The sequence below is a fragment of the Lynx rufus genome, unplaced genomic scaffold (genome assembly GCF_022079265.1).
Source record: "Lynx rufus isolate CCGP_SWC_20201006 ecotype Redwood Valley unplaced genomic scaffold, mLynRuf1.p SCAF_18, whole genome shotgun sequence".
Taxonomy (NCBI): domain Eukaryota; kingdom Metazoa; phylum Chordata; class Mammalia; order Carnivora; family Felidae; genus Lynx; species Lynx rufus.
In genome coordinates, this window is record NW_025814832.1 from 39,728,436 (window position 1) to 39,740,708 (window position 12,273).

Here is a 12,273-nt window from a genome sequence, read left to right on the forward strand (position 1 = left end):
AGGCCCTTACTGGCTGAGCTCAGAGGTGCTGGGCTGCTAACTGCTTTGCACAGATGATCTCATTTAATCCTCCAATATCCTTAAAGCAGCCCCAGGAAGCTCATCCTGTCCTCCTATCTTACACACGTTGAAAAGCGAGCTAAGTTGCCGAAGCTCACATAGCCGTCAGGTGGTTCCTGAGCTGTCACTTACTTACACACACGTCCCCAGGAATAGGGAACGTGGGGAGCAGGTCCAGAAAGGCAAGGGTCCAGAAGAAGAGACAAGGGTGCAGGGGTCTCCATGGGGCCAAGGCATAGTAACAAAATGGTGGACTGCAGAAAGAGCACACAACACGAACTCCAAACACGACATTTATCTCTGAGGCAACACGAGGAACTTTTGACGACAGAACAAAGCACGAACCCTTCTCTCTCAAGCCTCTTAAAGGTGTTTTATTTGTTTGCTTCTTTCTCTTTTCTTTTTTTCACAATAATGGCACATTAAAAAAATTAAGAACTACAAAAAAGGACGTCTTTGAGTCTGTGTTCACACTGCCCCGCGCCGTGGCACAGGGACTGGCCGCCCGCCCCAGCCCCCGCCGGGGTTCCGGAAGGCACTGTCAGCGCCCTGGGACTGGGCCCCCCAGGAGCTTGGGCACTGTTCCTCTGGGCCCCACTAGAGGGCGGTCTCCTGCTTCTGAGGTCCCCGGGGCTCTAGCAACCCCCTCCTCTCTCCCAACCAGAGCCAGGAGCTGGAAACGTTAGGGAACTTACTTTGGTCCCCACAGGGGACTCTTTAGGGACAGAGCCCTCCCCTAACCGGCAGGAGATGACACCTCAGCCCGGTCACCCCCAGAAGGTCAGGGCGTCTCTCCCAGTCCTGTCTCCAGCCCAGGTGACACCCCAGTGGTGCCCTGGTTCTCAGGCCCAACCTAGGCCCCTCCTGCCATGCCCCATGGGCCACTCCAGCAGGCACAGGAGTGACAGATGCTTGGCTCCCTCCGCTGACACCCACCATGAGCAACAGGGCTCCCCAAACCCTGGGGCTCTGGCTCAGAAGGAAGGGCTGCATGAGAAGCAGGGAGAGGGGATGGGGGAGAGGGGCTGGGAGCCTAGGCTGCCAGGAAGGAGAGAAGCTACAGAGGCTGGCTGAGGGCTCAGGGGAGGACCCTCAGGTTCTGCAATGAGAAGGGGGTCCTGGGGCGTGGGTCAGCAGGCCTGGGCAGTGGGGCCTGGGGAGAAAGGGGCAGAAAGAGGCTCCCGTCCTGCTTCCAGTCACCATGGGGGCACAGGCCTAGGTGACAAGACCTTAGGCCCCCCAAAAGGGAAACACCACTCTGCACTCAGCCAGGTCTCAGCCCAGCCCTCATGGGAGGGAGGGACCCCACCAGCCAGGCCCTGCTCAGCCCCAGCTCCCGACAGTGATCCCAAAGGCACCCCTCCATAGGCCACCTGGGCTGGTAGCTGGTGGGGGGGCCCCGCTGACCCAGGGCCCAGCCTCCCCACTCCTCCTGTCCCCACCCTGCCCACGCCCTTGGCTCTACTCCTGCTGCTCATTCATTTCCATGTCAGACACCAGAATGTTCTTCTCAGTGGCCTCGCCAGGGCCAGAGGCGCTGCGGCTGTAACGGGCGCCCTCAAAGGTCCCACGCTCCGCGCTCTGTCGCCGCCGGTAGAGGATCAAGGCCGCAGTCAGCAGGGCCAGGAGCAGCAGCACCGCCATCAGCACCACCACCAGGGCCGCCGGGTTTTCCGGGAGCGCTGCTGCGGCAAGCCGGACACTCAGGGGACAGGCTGCCCGCCGGCTGCCCACCTGCCCACCTGCTGCCCTGCATGCGGGGGAAAAGCGGGGAGAGGGCTGGTCTGGGCCCAGCTGCAGACTCACCCGATGGAGAGAAGCTGCTTTCCTCAGCTGCAGGGGAGAGGGAGGGACCAGTCAATAACCGAAGTAGTTAACAGAAATAATAAGCAAACACGGAGACAGCACTTCCCGAGTGCCAGCCACGTTATGAGCTCATGAGCTCGTTTAATTTCGTAGGTACTGTTATTATCCTCATTTTACATAGGAAGACCCTGAGGCCACAGGCTTCAAGTAACTTGCCCAAGGTCACAGAGTTGGTAAAGTGGTTTGCCCGGGGCTTGAACCTTGTCCCTGCCCTTAACCGCTACAAAATGATGGGTTTGCTGTCTAGTTTGGAAATTTGTAGGAAGGGCCGGTCCCTCCTACAGACCAATTTATCCCGGGGGAGGGTCCTGGCGGCCCCGGGGCCTGTCGGTTCCCGCCCTCCCGCCCGCCGTGTGTGTCCGTGTGTCTCCGGCAGAATGAGAAGCAGGCCCCTGGCCCAGGCCCAGCACCGGCCGGCCGTGTGGGGGCGGCAGGGGCTGAGCGCAGCATCTGCCAGCGCACTCACCTCGAGGGAGCTTGCAGACGACGCCCATGGTGATGTTGGTGCAGGCGCCCGGGCGCCACAGCCCGCTGCTGCTCTGGATCCAGTAGCAGCTGTTGTGGCTCAGCATGCTGGGGCCCAGGCCGGGGGGCCCCCAGTTGGAGTAGTTCACAGCTGTGTTGTCATGCCAGACCAGGGTGCCTCCTATGGGAAACAAGACACTGAGGGGTGTGGGGGAGAGGACACAAGGTGGAGCAGGAGCGGGTGCAAGAGAGCAGGCCTGTTCTAGAACCAATTCCCATCTCCTGCAGGCCCTCACCCCCACCAAGCCCTGGAGGAGGGCTTCCCCCCTGTACCCTGAGGCTTCACCCTCCCGATGCCACACACAGGGTACCCACCTTTGGGGTTGAAGTTCATGCCCAGCCAGGCACCCCGACTCTGGCCCTCAGAGCTCTGCAGGTGCTCCCAGACGAACACATTCTCCATCTCATCCAGAATGGACAGGACTGCCCCACCCGCTGGACACAAGGGAGGCCCATGTCAGGGCAGACAGGTCTCCCCAGGGGGTGGCGGAGACCCCCCCTCCCCCTTCCCAGAGGCCCCACCCCTCTTCTCTGGCAGCCTGGGTAGAGGATGGTGTGGAGTCTGGGCGTCTGCGTGTGCGTGGCAGGTGTTACGTGCGTGTAATGTCACATGTGGTCCCTGTAAATCGGAACACGACGGGGCGCTTATGTGTGAGTGCGGCCTACAGGTGGAGCGTAGCAGGGGGACTGCATCCATGGAGTCTGTAAGTGTCCACGCCGGGGGTCACCACCTGAAATGCCCACGCGTGGGCACTCGCCTGCCCCGGCCCACCTCTCTGGCAGCGCTGCAGCGCCTCCTTGTGGCCCAGCAGCAGCTCCATGTGGAAGGAGTAGCAGTGCTCCCGGAAGGGAATCCAGGCGGAGTCGGCCAGCCCTTGGGGACAGCTGCCGTGGTAGCTTATTCTTCGGGGAGGAGGGGGCCCTGCGGGGGTGCAGGGTTGAAGAAGTGTCCCAGAGTCCTCCCCGGGATAACCTGCGCCTTGCCCACCCCTCGGCCCCAGCGGCTGGGCACTCACCACTGTTTCCACCACAGACAGCACCCTGCAGCTTGGTGTCGCAGCTGGTGGTGCGCCAGGCCCCGTCTACGTCCACGTAGGCGCAGCCCCCTGGCTGCTGGGGCTCCCCGTCCTGCCAGCTCACATAGCTCAGCGGCTCCTCTGAGACCCAGGAGTACCTCCGGGAGCCCTGGGCACGAGGGGGCCATCAGGGTGGGAAGAAGGGGGCCAGTGGGGGGAGGGGATGGGGGGTAGGGGGAGGTGGGTAAGGTAAGGCAAGGAGTCAGGAGGAGACAGGGAGGGAAATCAGGGGAGCGGTCCCCAGCCCCGGCGTCAGGACAAGTGTTGGGGGCCCACCTCCTCACTGGCCAGCCCGATCCAGAGCGGGGTGCGCAGCCCTCGGGAGGCCTGAGTGAGGAAGGCCTGGGTATAGGGGTCAGGCACGCGGGCCAGGCTGGCGTTGCGGCTCTCACACAGCAGGAGGGCGTCATGCCAGCGCAGAGGCTTCTGCAGCAGCCGGAAGGTGCCGTTGAGGTAGGAGAGCACAGTGCCCGGGGCAGGGGGCGACGCTGCTGGGGATGGGCTCAGGGAAGGGTCTACAGGGAAGGGGGCAGAGCTCAGGCCAGGCTCTGCCTCCCTCACCCCACTTCCAGGCACGAAGCTGAGAGAGCACCAGCCATGGGGCAGAGACCAGGTCTCTGCCGGGCACGGTGCCTGGCACAGACTAACAGGAAATGTTAGCCACTGTTCCTAAGAACACATTCTTGCTGATAAACGGAGGAGCAACCTAGTCCTACCCCAGGAACCCATGTAGAACATGCACGGGGCTGCAGGTGCCTCAGATGCGGAACTTCAGGTTCCTGACAACAGGCACGCGCAGTGTCTAGCTGCCCCCTGTCAGCCCTCCATCCTCCCAAACCTTCCTCCTGAGACCCTCAGCACTCACTGCCTTTCCCTCTGACTGGCGCCTGGCCTCTCTGCCCATCTGCTTCCCAAGCAGATACCAGACTCTGGGGGTGACCTCGGGGGGGGGGGTCCTGGGTCTATGAGACTATGTTTCATTCCTCCTGGCATGGCCCACAGCATCTGGCCCCAGTGCTGACGTTTCTGAGTTCGCTGGTGACACGTACCCGTGCTCTTCTGGCAGATGAAGCCATGCGTCTCCTCTGTGCAGCTCCGATCATCCCAGCGGCCGGTGAAGTGAGCTGAGGGGCTGTGCAGGACCACCGCACAGCTGGTCTGGGGGAAAGGAACTGCTCAGGGGAGCCCTGGCAGCTTTCCCCTGTGCCACTGCCCTGGAAAGGCTGCACTCTGAGCAAAGAGGCTGGAAGACAGGGGGACCCCGGGAGTGAAGGCAAGTGCAGCAGGTTGGCGTGGGGGTGCAGAGGGAGGGGCTTCCTCACCGGTATGTTGCCACTGGGAGCAGGGCTGGGGCCAGAGGGCTCCCCAGGTGCCCAGTTGGTATACAGCAGAGGCTCCTGCTCCACCCACTGGAAGTCCCTCTGAGAGGCATGGAGGCCAATCCAAAGGTCAAAGGTCACATTGGGCAGGCTGGCTGTGATGAAGGCTACAGTTCCCCAGAAGAGAGAATTATGAGTGACAGGACAGCCCCTCGCTCACTCGGCTCTAGCCATCCTGGGGGAGGGGGGGCGGGATCGCGTCAGAGGATACTGGGGCCCTCCCATGGGCTGGCCCTACCTTGCTCTAAGGGGTTGGCAATGGTGACCAGTTGGGCCTCTTGCTGTTCACAGGAGAACTGTGCCTCTGACCACTTCACCCGGTCCTGAGGGTCCTGGCCCTGGATTCGGAAACACTGGGGCGGAGGGGGAGACATGATGTCCTGCCCCACCATCCTGTCCCACAAACCCAGAAACTCTGCTGTGCAGCCCTCAGTGGCAGGCCCTGGGAGGCTTTGGGGGCTGTGAGAACAATAAATCAGAATCAGGACATCTGGGGCTCCTTGAGCAAGGCTCTGGCGCCCTCTCAGCCCAGCACCCCACATTCACACACACGTCCCTACACTCGGGAGAGTTTGTCAGTGGCAGGATTTCTTTGGGTCACCAAAGTCTCTATTACCTATGACAGCAGAGCCTGGACCACGCATGGAGACAAGGTCTGTCTCAATCTCGGCTAAACACGTTTTTGAGTGTTGCCTGAAATCCGCTATTTTACCCCATGAACTTAAAAGTTCACCTGTATGATATCCTTATCTTTTTTTTTTAATGGTTATTTATTTTGGGGAGACAGAGCACAAGCAGGGGAGAGGCAGAGAGAAAGGGAGACACAGGATCTGAAGCAGGCTCCAGGCTACGAGCTATCAGCACAGAGCCCGACACGGGGCTTGAACCCATAAAGCGCAAGATCACGACCAGGGCTGAAGTCGGACTCTCAACTGACTGAGCCATCCAGGTGCCCCCAACCTTAGCTTTACTTTCGAATGATCTTTATTAGGCAGCAGCCTGTAACTCTGTAATTTTGTTTTGTCTGTTCCCACCTTCACTACTTCTGTAAGGTCAAAGGAACCCTGTGTGGGAAATCTTTCAAGTGAAGACTATTTAAAAATGAATGAGTTCCAGTGATTTCTTCCTTGGTAGGATGGAGGAGAAAGAAAGGAAGGAAGCTTTGGAGTCACAGAGGGCCGGGGGACGTGCAGCTCAGATTCCAGATCTAACTTAACCCTTCTGTAAAATGGGAAAAAAAAAAAATCTGTCTTTTGGGGTCATTTTAAAGGTTAAAGAGAACAGTGCACAACACAGGAGCAGGAGCTTAACAAGTAAAAGCTCTTACTATTACTCTTATGACCAGCTCTAGCATGAGCTTACTGATGCAAACGTCAGATTTGGGGTAGAAAACTATAAGCCCAGAAATAACGCAAGAGTTTGGGGGAGGTTTATCATGAAGCCAATGCATTTGGTTTCACAGAAGCAGTTCAGAGACACGGAGGCCTCCTCTAAATAACTAGCAAAATTAGTCACAAGATGAGAAGCAGCAAGGTCACACCCGTATCAGCAAGTATCCGCAGTTAAAGAGAGGAAGTATTCAGCCCAGCCCAACAAACACTACAGGACCTCCTATCATGTGCAAGTATATTTAGTGATATGTCAGGAGCCAGTGGCCCTGCCCTCCAGGAGCTTAAGGCTAGTGGGAGAGGTGGATCCTTACATCCAAATGCTATGGGGCTGCAAAGAGGGCAAAAAACTAGCAGAGCAAGGTATCTGGGGCCAGGGAGCAAAGGGGCAAACAGCCTCTCATAATTCAAAGGCTTCTGACAGGGGAGTAACTGGTATCTTCACAATGATGCTGATGCATTAAGACAGAGAGACCAGTTAGAGGCGCCTGGGTGGCTCAGTTAAGTGTCCGACTCCGGCTCAGGTCATGATCTCGCAGTTCGTGAGTTCAAGCCCCGCGTCGGGCTCTGTGCTGACAGCTCAGAGCCTGGAGCCTGCTTCGGATTCTGTGTCTCCCTCTCTCTCTGCCCCTCTCCTGCTCACATGCTCTCTTTCTCAAAAATAAATAAACATAAAAAAAAAATTTTTTTAAAGAAAGAGACCAATTACCTACATATGATATATTGTTTTATATCAGGTAGGAGAAGCCACAAGAGTAAGTTTTTGAAAAAGGTAATGACATGAGAAAAATGCTCAAAATACAGCCCTGAGAAAGAAAATCGTGTTACGTAGTTTGATCGTGTTACGTAGTACAATCTCAATTATGTGGAAAAAGGCAAGAAGCGGAGTAATAATATTAATAGTGGTTATTTCTGGAGAGGATGAGTGAGTGAATTTTATTTTTTCTTTCTGTGTTTTCCGAAGTTTTAATAATACACGTGTTTGTTTCTAGAAAAGGTATAATAGTCTCTTGAATATTCTGAAGACAGTAAGAGCTCCATGACACCAAGGGCTGGCTGCACTCCATTACAGGACAAAGATTTACGGATTATATGATCTGGGGTTAACTAATCTAATCCTCACAATCCGGCTAAGTGGTTTTACAACCTCGGCAAAGCAAGCAGGGACTGAAGCTCATACTCATGATGCCAGCACAAACAAAAAACTGCTGCTCCTCTCAGCAGTGTTTTCACCACGAGGTGAAAACAATGAAGGTCTAATCAGATCTATAAATCAACCCACTAGTGCAGAAGTAACCACTTTGGGGAAGAAATTCACACTCTTGAAGGAACATTTTGAAGCCCTGTTTGGAAACATATCCCTTCTGATTCATGTTACCACCCCAAACTTTCCTATCTGCACACTCAGAACCCTTGGGAAAAGAATTTCCTAAATGGCGTTTCAAAAAAAATCTTCCAAAGGCTTGTTCTTAAACCATCTTAATCAGGTCTTCTGATTAGTTTATGAGGCAGATTAGTTTAGAATGCGGAAACTTCGTAGCTGATTTTTAAACAAAAACCTTTGTTTAACTGGTAGAAAGACTGGAAAATGAAAAAAGTCCAACCAACAATGAATGAACTTTTTCATTCTGATGTATTTGTCTTTGTGAGGCAACCTTTTCATCTACAATAACCATTAAATCCAAAATAATTCGAAGACCTGTGAAGCCCCGAATCACAAAGTGTCAGACCAAGATATTTTTTAAAATAATGAAATAATACAATTACCTTCTCTTATCCAAATTACTTAAATACAAAAAATTATTATCATTGATCATTTTTGAGGCCTTTTCTCATACCACTAATATAGAAAACATTTTTAAACTTAACTTAAAAATACTTTTTCAAGGGGCCCCTGGGTGGCTCAGTCAGTTGGGCATCCAACTTCAGCTCAGGTCATGATCTCAGTTTGTGAGTTCAACCCCCACCCCCCCCCCCCTTCATCGGGCTCTGTGCTGACAGCTCAGAGCCTGGAGGCTGCTTCAAATTCTCCCCCTCTGCCCTCCCCCACTCATGTTCTGTCTCTCTCTCTCTCTCTCTCTCTCTCTCAAAAATAAATAAACATTAAAAAAAATTTTTTTAATATTTTTTCAAAAAAATACCTGTATTCTCTTTCAATCTTTAGCTCATGCTTTATATTCTTTTGTTCTTGTGCATATTTTAATACATATAACATTAATCACATTAGTACAGAAGCAAATATATACATATTCACACACATATATACAATGTACATACATATTCTTTGAACTCTCAGTATTTTGTTTCCTAACAGGAATTATCAAAATTATCAAACATTATCTAAATGTTTGGCAACCACTAACCTCGAAAACTCACCGCACTATGTGGACACTCTACCTGGTGGATTAGAAGGTCCTACCAAAAGAAGTTGTTTTCCAGGGAGTCTAACCCCGGCACCAGGGCTAAGCAGGAGAGACATTGGTGGGCATAGGCAAGGGGCCACGAATTTGATGTTGCCGAAGGGCCAGAACTCCTGAAAGTCGGCCTTGCCATGTTCACATCTTCTCCCCTGACTCCCTTGGGGGGCCCCCTCCCCATCTCCTACCTTATTGAGGAACTGCTTCCAGCCAGAGGGGCAGCCCCCCAGAGCCGTGGGTGGCAGGTCTGGGGGCTGCGGCTCTCCAGTGCTGTTGCTGCGTTTGCAGATGTAAGGCAAGGCTGTCAGGCACCTCTGGTCCCCCCAGTCCTCTGCAGAAAGAGGGGGGCGGTCACTCTAGCATAGGGCAGGGCGGGCAGCACCCTTACCTCATGCCCTAAGAAAAGAGCATGGGGGTCAGGTGCCTGTGTCCAGCTCTATCTAAACTCTAGTCCTCTATGGCTGCTGGACCGTGGAGACAGGTCCCCTCTCTGGGTCTAGCCCCTCTTGGGTTGTGGGAACAAAGAGAATGAGAAGAGACTGTCGGTCCTGCCTAGGCTCACCTCACTGCCCCCAACATCAACTTTCTCCTGGGCTTCTGCACCCTCTCTGCCCCCGCCTTGCTCTCACCTCGGCTGGCGGTCATGTACACGCACTTCTTATCCTTGCCGATGGGCCGAGGTTTACCGGGTGCCCAGGAGATGAAGTTTATAATGGAACCATCTGTCCACCTGCAATGGCACCAGGCAGAGGTGACTCCAGCATTGGCCCTGGGCCCAACCTCCCTTGTATGCAGCAATGAAGGCCACCAAAAGGGGGGCAGGAAAGGGCCCAAGTCCAGGGGCTCCAGGCTGAGAATGAGGCTACTGAGCTCAGGGCAGCTGGGGACCCAGAGACCTGGTGCCTCCAGGGAAAGCCCAGCCCTCCCTGGGCTCTCATTCTCTACCTAGAAAAGCCCAAGAATCCCAGAGCAGAGGCCCAAGGGCAACAGTGTGCTGAGATACCTATGTGCTCCTGGTCCTCGCTGCCTCAAGCCTCTTCATGCATGGTAGGTGGGTACTGAATACAGAGAGAGCCCTCTGGACATCATATGTTCTTGCCCATGTCCTGAGGGGGCCTTATTCAAGAGTGGCCCCAGCATAATATGAGCTGCCATTATTTGGTGCCCAATTATATGCTGGATGCTGTGCTAAAGACTTCACATACCTTCTTTCTAATCCTCAGAGCAATCTTACCAGGCAGCATTATTCTCATTTTTAGGTGAGAAAATCAAGGCCCATTCGATCAAGGCCACACAGCCAGTGAGGAACAGAGCTGGATTCAAATTCAGGTCTATCTGCCTCTGTCCTCAGCCTCCCTAGCTCCCACCTGGGCCGTGGGTGGCCATCCAGGCATGTGCACCCCCCCCACCCGCTACCCCTCCCCCCCCCCCCCAAGGAAGGCTCCTACCTGAAACGCCCGTCACTCTCTGCAGTGTGCAGGCCGATCCACCAGTGCTGCTCCTGGCCCCGAGAGAACTGGGGAAACCGGTCAGGCAGATGAGGGGTGGCAGGGCCTCTCCTCCAGGTCCTGCCCGCAGGCCCCTGCCCGCTCAAGTGCTCACCTTCTGCAGGTTGTGCCCCAGGAAGTCCAGCTCAGCCTGGCTGTGCACGGAGGCCAGCTCGGCCTGGAACCACGTGCAGATGCGCTGCGCCTGGGCCCACGTGGAGTGGTGCTCGAAGAACTTGTACTCGGCCTCCTGGAAACGCAGCCACTCCCGCCGGCCTGCGGGGGCAGTGTGAGCATGCGAGTAGCGGCCAGCCAGGGTTTGCTTGCTCTCCCGGTGGGCAAGGCCCGGTCCAAAGGCAGGCAGTAGGTGGCTTTCGAGCCGCTAGGACCCGGGGCAGGAACCACTCCAGGCCCACGCTTGCCCCTGCTTGGAGACGGAGGCCGACAGGGCTCCAGGCGTCCCGATTCCCCTTCCCTGGGCTCGAATCCCTAACTCCTTTCGTTCCATCTCAGCCAGGCCCTGCCCGGGAGGTGACGCCCCTCACCCTCTCCACACAGCCCAGGGTGGGGGGGGGGAGGGCGGGGCGGGGGCCTCACCTTGTGGGCTGACGTCGGGCTCCCGCACGTCTGTGCCTACAGGGACAACAGGGACAGAGACGCTGCAGGGAACGGAGACGCCTCCCCTGGATTCCCGGCACCGACGCCCTTCACCCCATCCCCCCCGTTTCCCAGCGCCATCCCACCCAACCTCGAGGGATCTTGCAGATCCAGTCCAGCTGCGTCTCACACTGCATGGCCACCCACTGCAAGGAGGCCAGGTCGAGCACTGCACAGCCCCGGATGTCGTCGTCGTCGTGCCGGCTCCGGTCGAAATTGTGATAAGAGAACTGGAGGTCGAGATACGAGAGAGTTATCAGGCACGAGGCACACGCTTCAGCGTCCGAAGGACAGACGAACAGGGGCCCGACCTGAGCTGGGAACCCCTAACCTGGGCTGGACGCCCCGCCCCCCTTTCTTTAACGTGCGGGGTCAAGCCAAATACCCTAAATCCTCTAAACCTCGCCCACCTCCAGGACCAGTCCTGCCCGGAAAGACCACGCCTACAACCGAGCCCCGCCCACCTGCTGGCCTGTCCCCTCTAGGCCGGCTCACCCCCAAGCCATCGCTCCAGCGCCAGCTCTGTCCCGCTCCGGGATCTCGACGGTTCAGACCAATCCAGAACCAGTTCTGCTCGTGGATCTCGGGCTCTGATTCACTTCAGCACAACACAGGGGTGGGACAGAAGATACGGGGATAAGAGGAGCAGTCCCAAGGGCCTGGGGCCTCTCCCGTCTGGACTTCACACCCAGAGAACTGAGCTCGCTGGACCAGACGCCCAGCTCACTGGGGGAGGGTGGCCTGGCTCCCTTCCGGTGGGGTTTGCCCTGCCCTGCCAGCAAGACTGTGGGCTTTCACTTCAGGATTTCAGTAAGTCGACGGGGATGGAGCATTGACCTGGGGCTCTGGACTCAGATAAAAGTAGATTCCAGTCCAGGGTCACCCGTGGAGCAGCTCCGTGACAGTGGGCAAATAACCCAACCTCTCTATCAGCCCACATGGGTCAGTGGCAATGTCTACTTCGTAGGGTTGAAAACAAGCCTGAATGAGGATTAAATGTTTAGTGCAGTGCCTGAGACGTGGTGAGAGGCCATTGACAAGAGCTGTATTTACGTCAAATAACGTAACCTTGATGTTTGCTGGGAAGACATGGCCCTGGAATTAAGATCTCAGGAAGCCTGGTCCATTTGGCCTTTTCCCAGTGCCAAGGGATTAAACGTGCTTTGTGTCATAGGGTGCTGGGAGCCCACAGGACAGACACAGGGTCCTGGAGGGACCCCCATGGGCAAATGCTCATTTTTGTAGCTTCTGTCCTCCTCTTTCTCAGGAAAAGCGGTTTATTGAGGAGAGTGGGTTGTTACGGGATGGTGTTGGGGGTGTTGGGTGTTGATGCTCAACTTGGATCAGCTTGCAGAGGGATGGGAAGGGCAGTTACTTTTGTCGAAGTCTGTGAGTCTGAGGGGGCCACTGCTGGCTCC

General features: G+C 55.8%; 1 protein-coding gene across 4 annotated transcripts in view; it reads right to left on the reverse strand.

Moving 5' to 3' along the window:
- Positions 1–402: 402 nt before the first annotated feature.
- MRC2 (mannose receptor C type 2) overlaps positions 403–12,273 on the reverse strand; it is a 51,669-nt gene continuing 39,798 nt past the window's right edge. The window contains exons 14-30 of one of the 4 annotated variants that reach the window (XM_047081656.1): positions 11,351–11,453; positions 10,947–11,085; positions 10,796–10,831; positions 10,314–10,474; positions 10,160–10,227; positions 9,341–9,441; positions 8,900–9,042; positions 5,145–5,259; positions 4,850–5,013; positions 4,577–4,685; positions 3,804–4,042; positions 3,468–3,636; positions 3,224–3,373; positions 2,767–2,886; positions 2,393–2,572; positions 1,867–1,893; positions 403–1,742 (exon numbers count right to left, since the gene is read on the reverse strand). In XM_047081656.1, coding sequence (XP_046937612.1) covers positions 1,522–1,742; positions 1,867–1,893; positions 2,393–2,572; positions 2,767–2,886; positions 3,224–3,373; positions 3,468–3,636; positions 3,804–4,042; positions 4,577–4,685; positions 4,850–5,013; positions 5,145–5,259; positions 8,900–9,042; positions 9,341–9,441; positions 10,160–10,227; positions 10,314–10,474; positions 10,796–10,831; positions 10,947–11,085; positions 11,351–11,453 — 2,245 coding nt within the window. In that variant the 3' untranslated portion in view covers positions 403–1,521. Of the gene's footprint in view, positions 1,746–1,866; positions 1,894–2,392; positions 2,590–2,766; positions 2,887–2,973; positions 3,374–3,467; positions 3,637–3,803; positions 4,043–4,576; positions 4,686–4,849; positions 5,014–5,144; positions 5,260–8,899; positions 9,043–9,340; positions 9,442–10,159; positions 10,228–10,313; positions 10,475–10,795; positions 10,832–10,946; positions 11,086–11,350; positions 11,454–12,273 lie in introns of those variants that run through there. The other 3 variants (XM_047081654.1, XM_047081657.1, XR_006962423.1) reach the window with 3 other exon arrangements.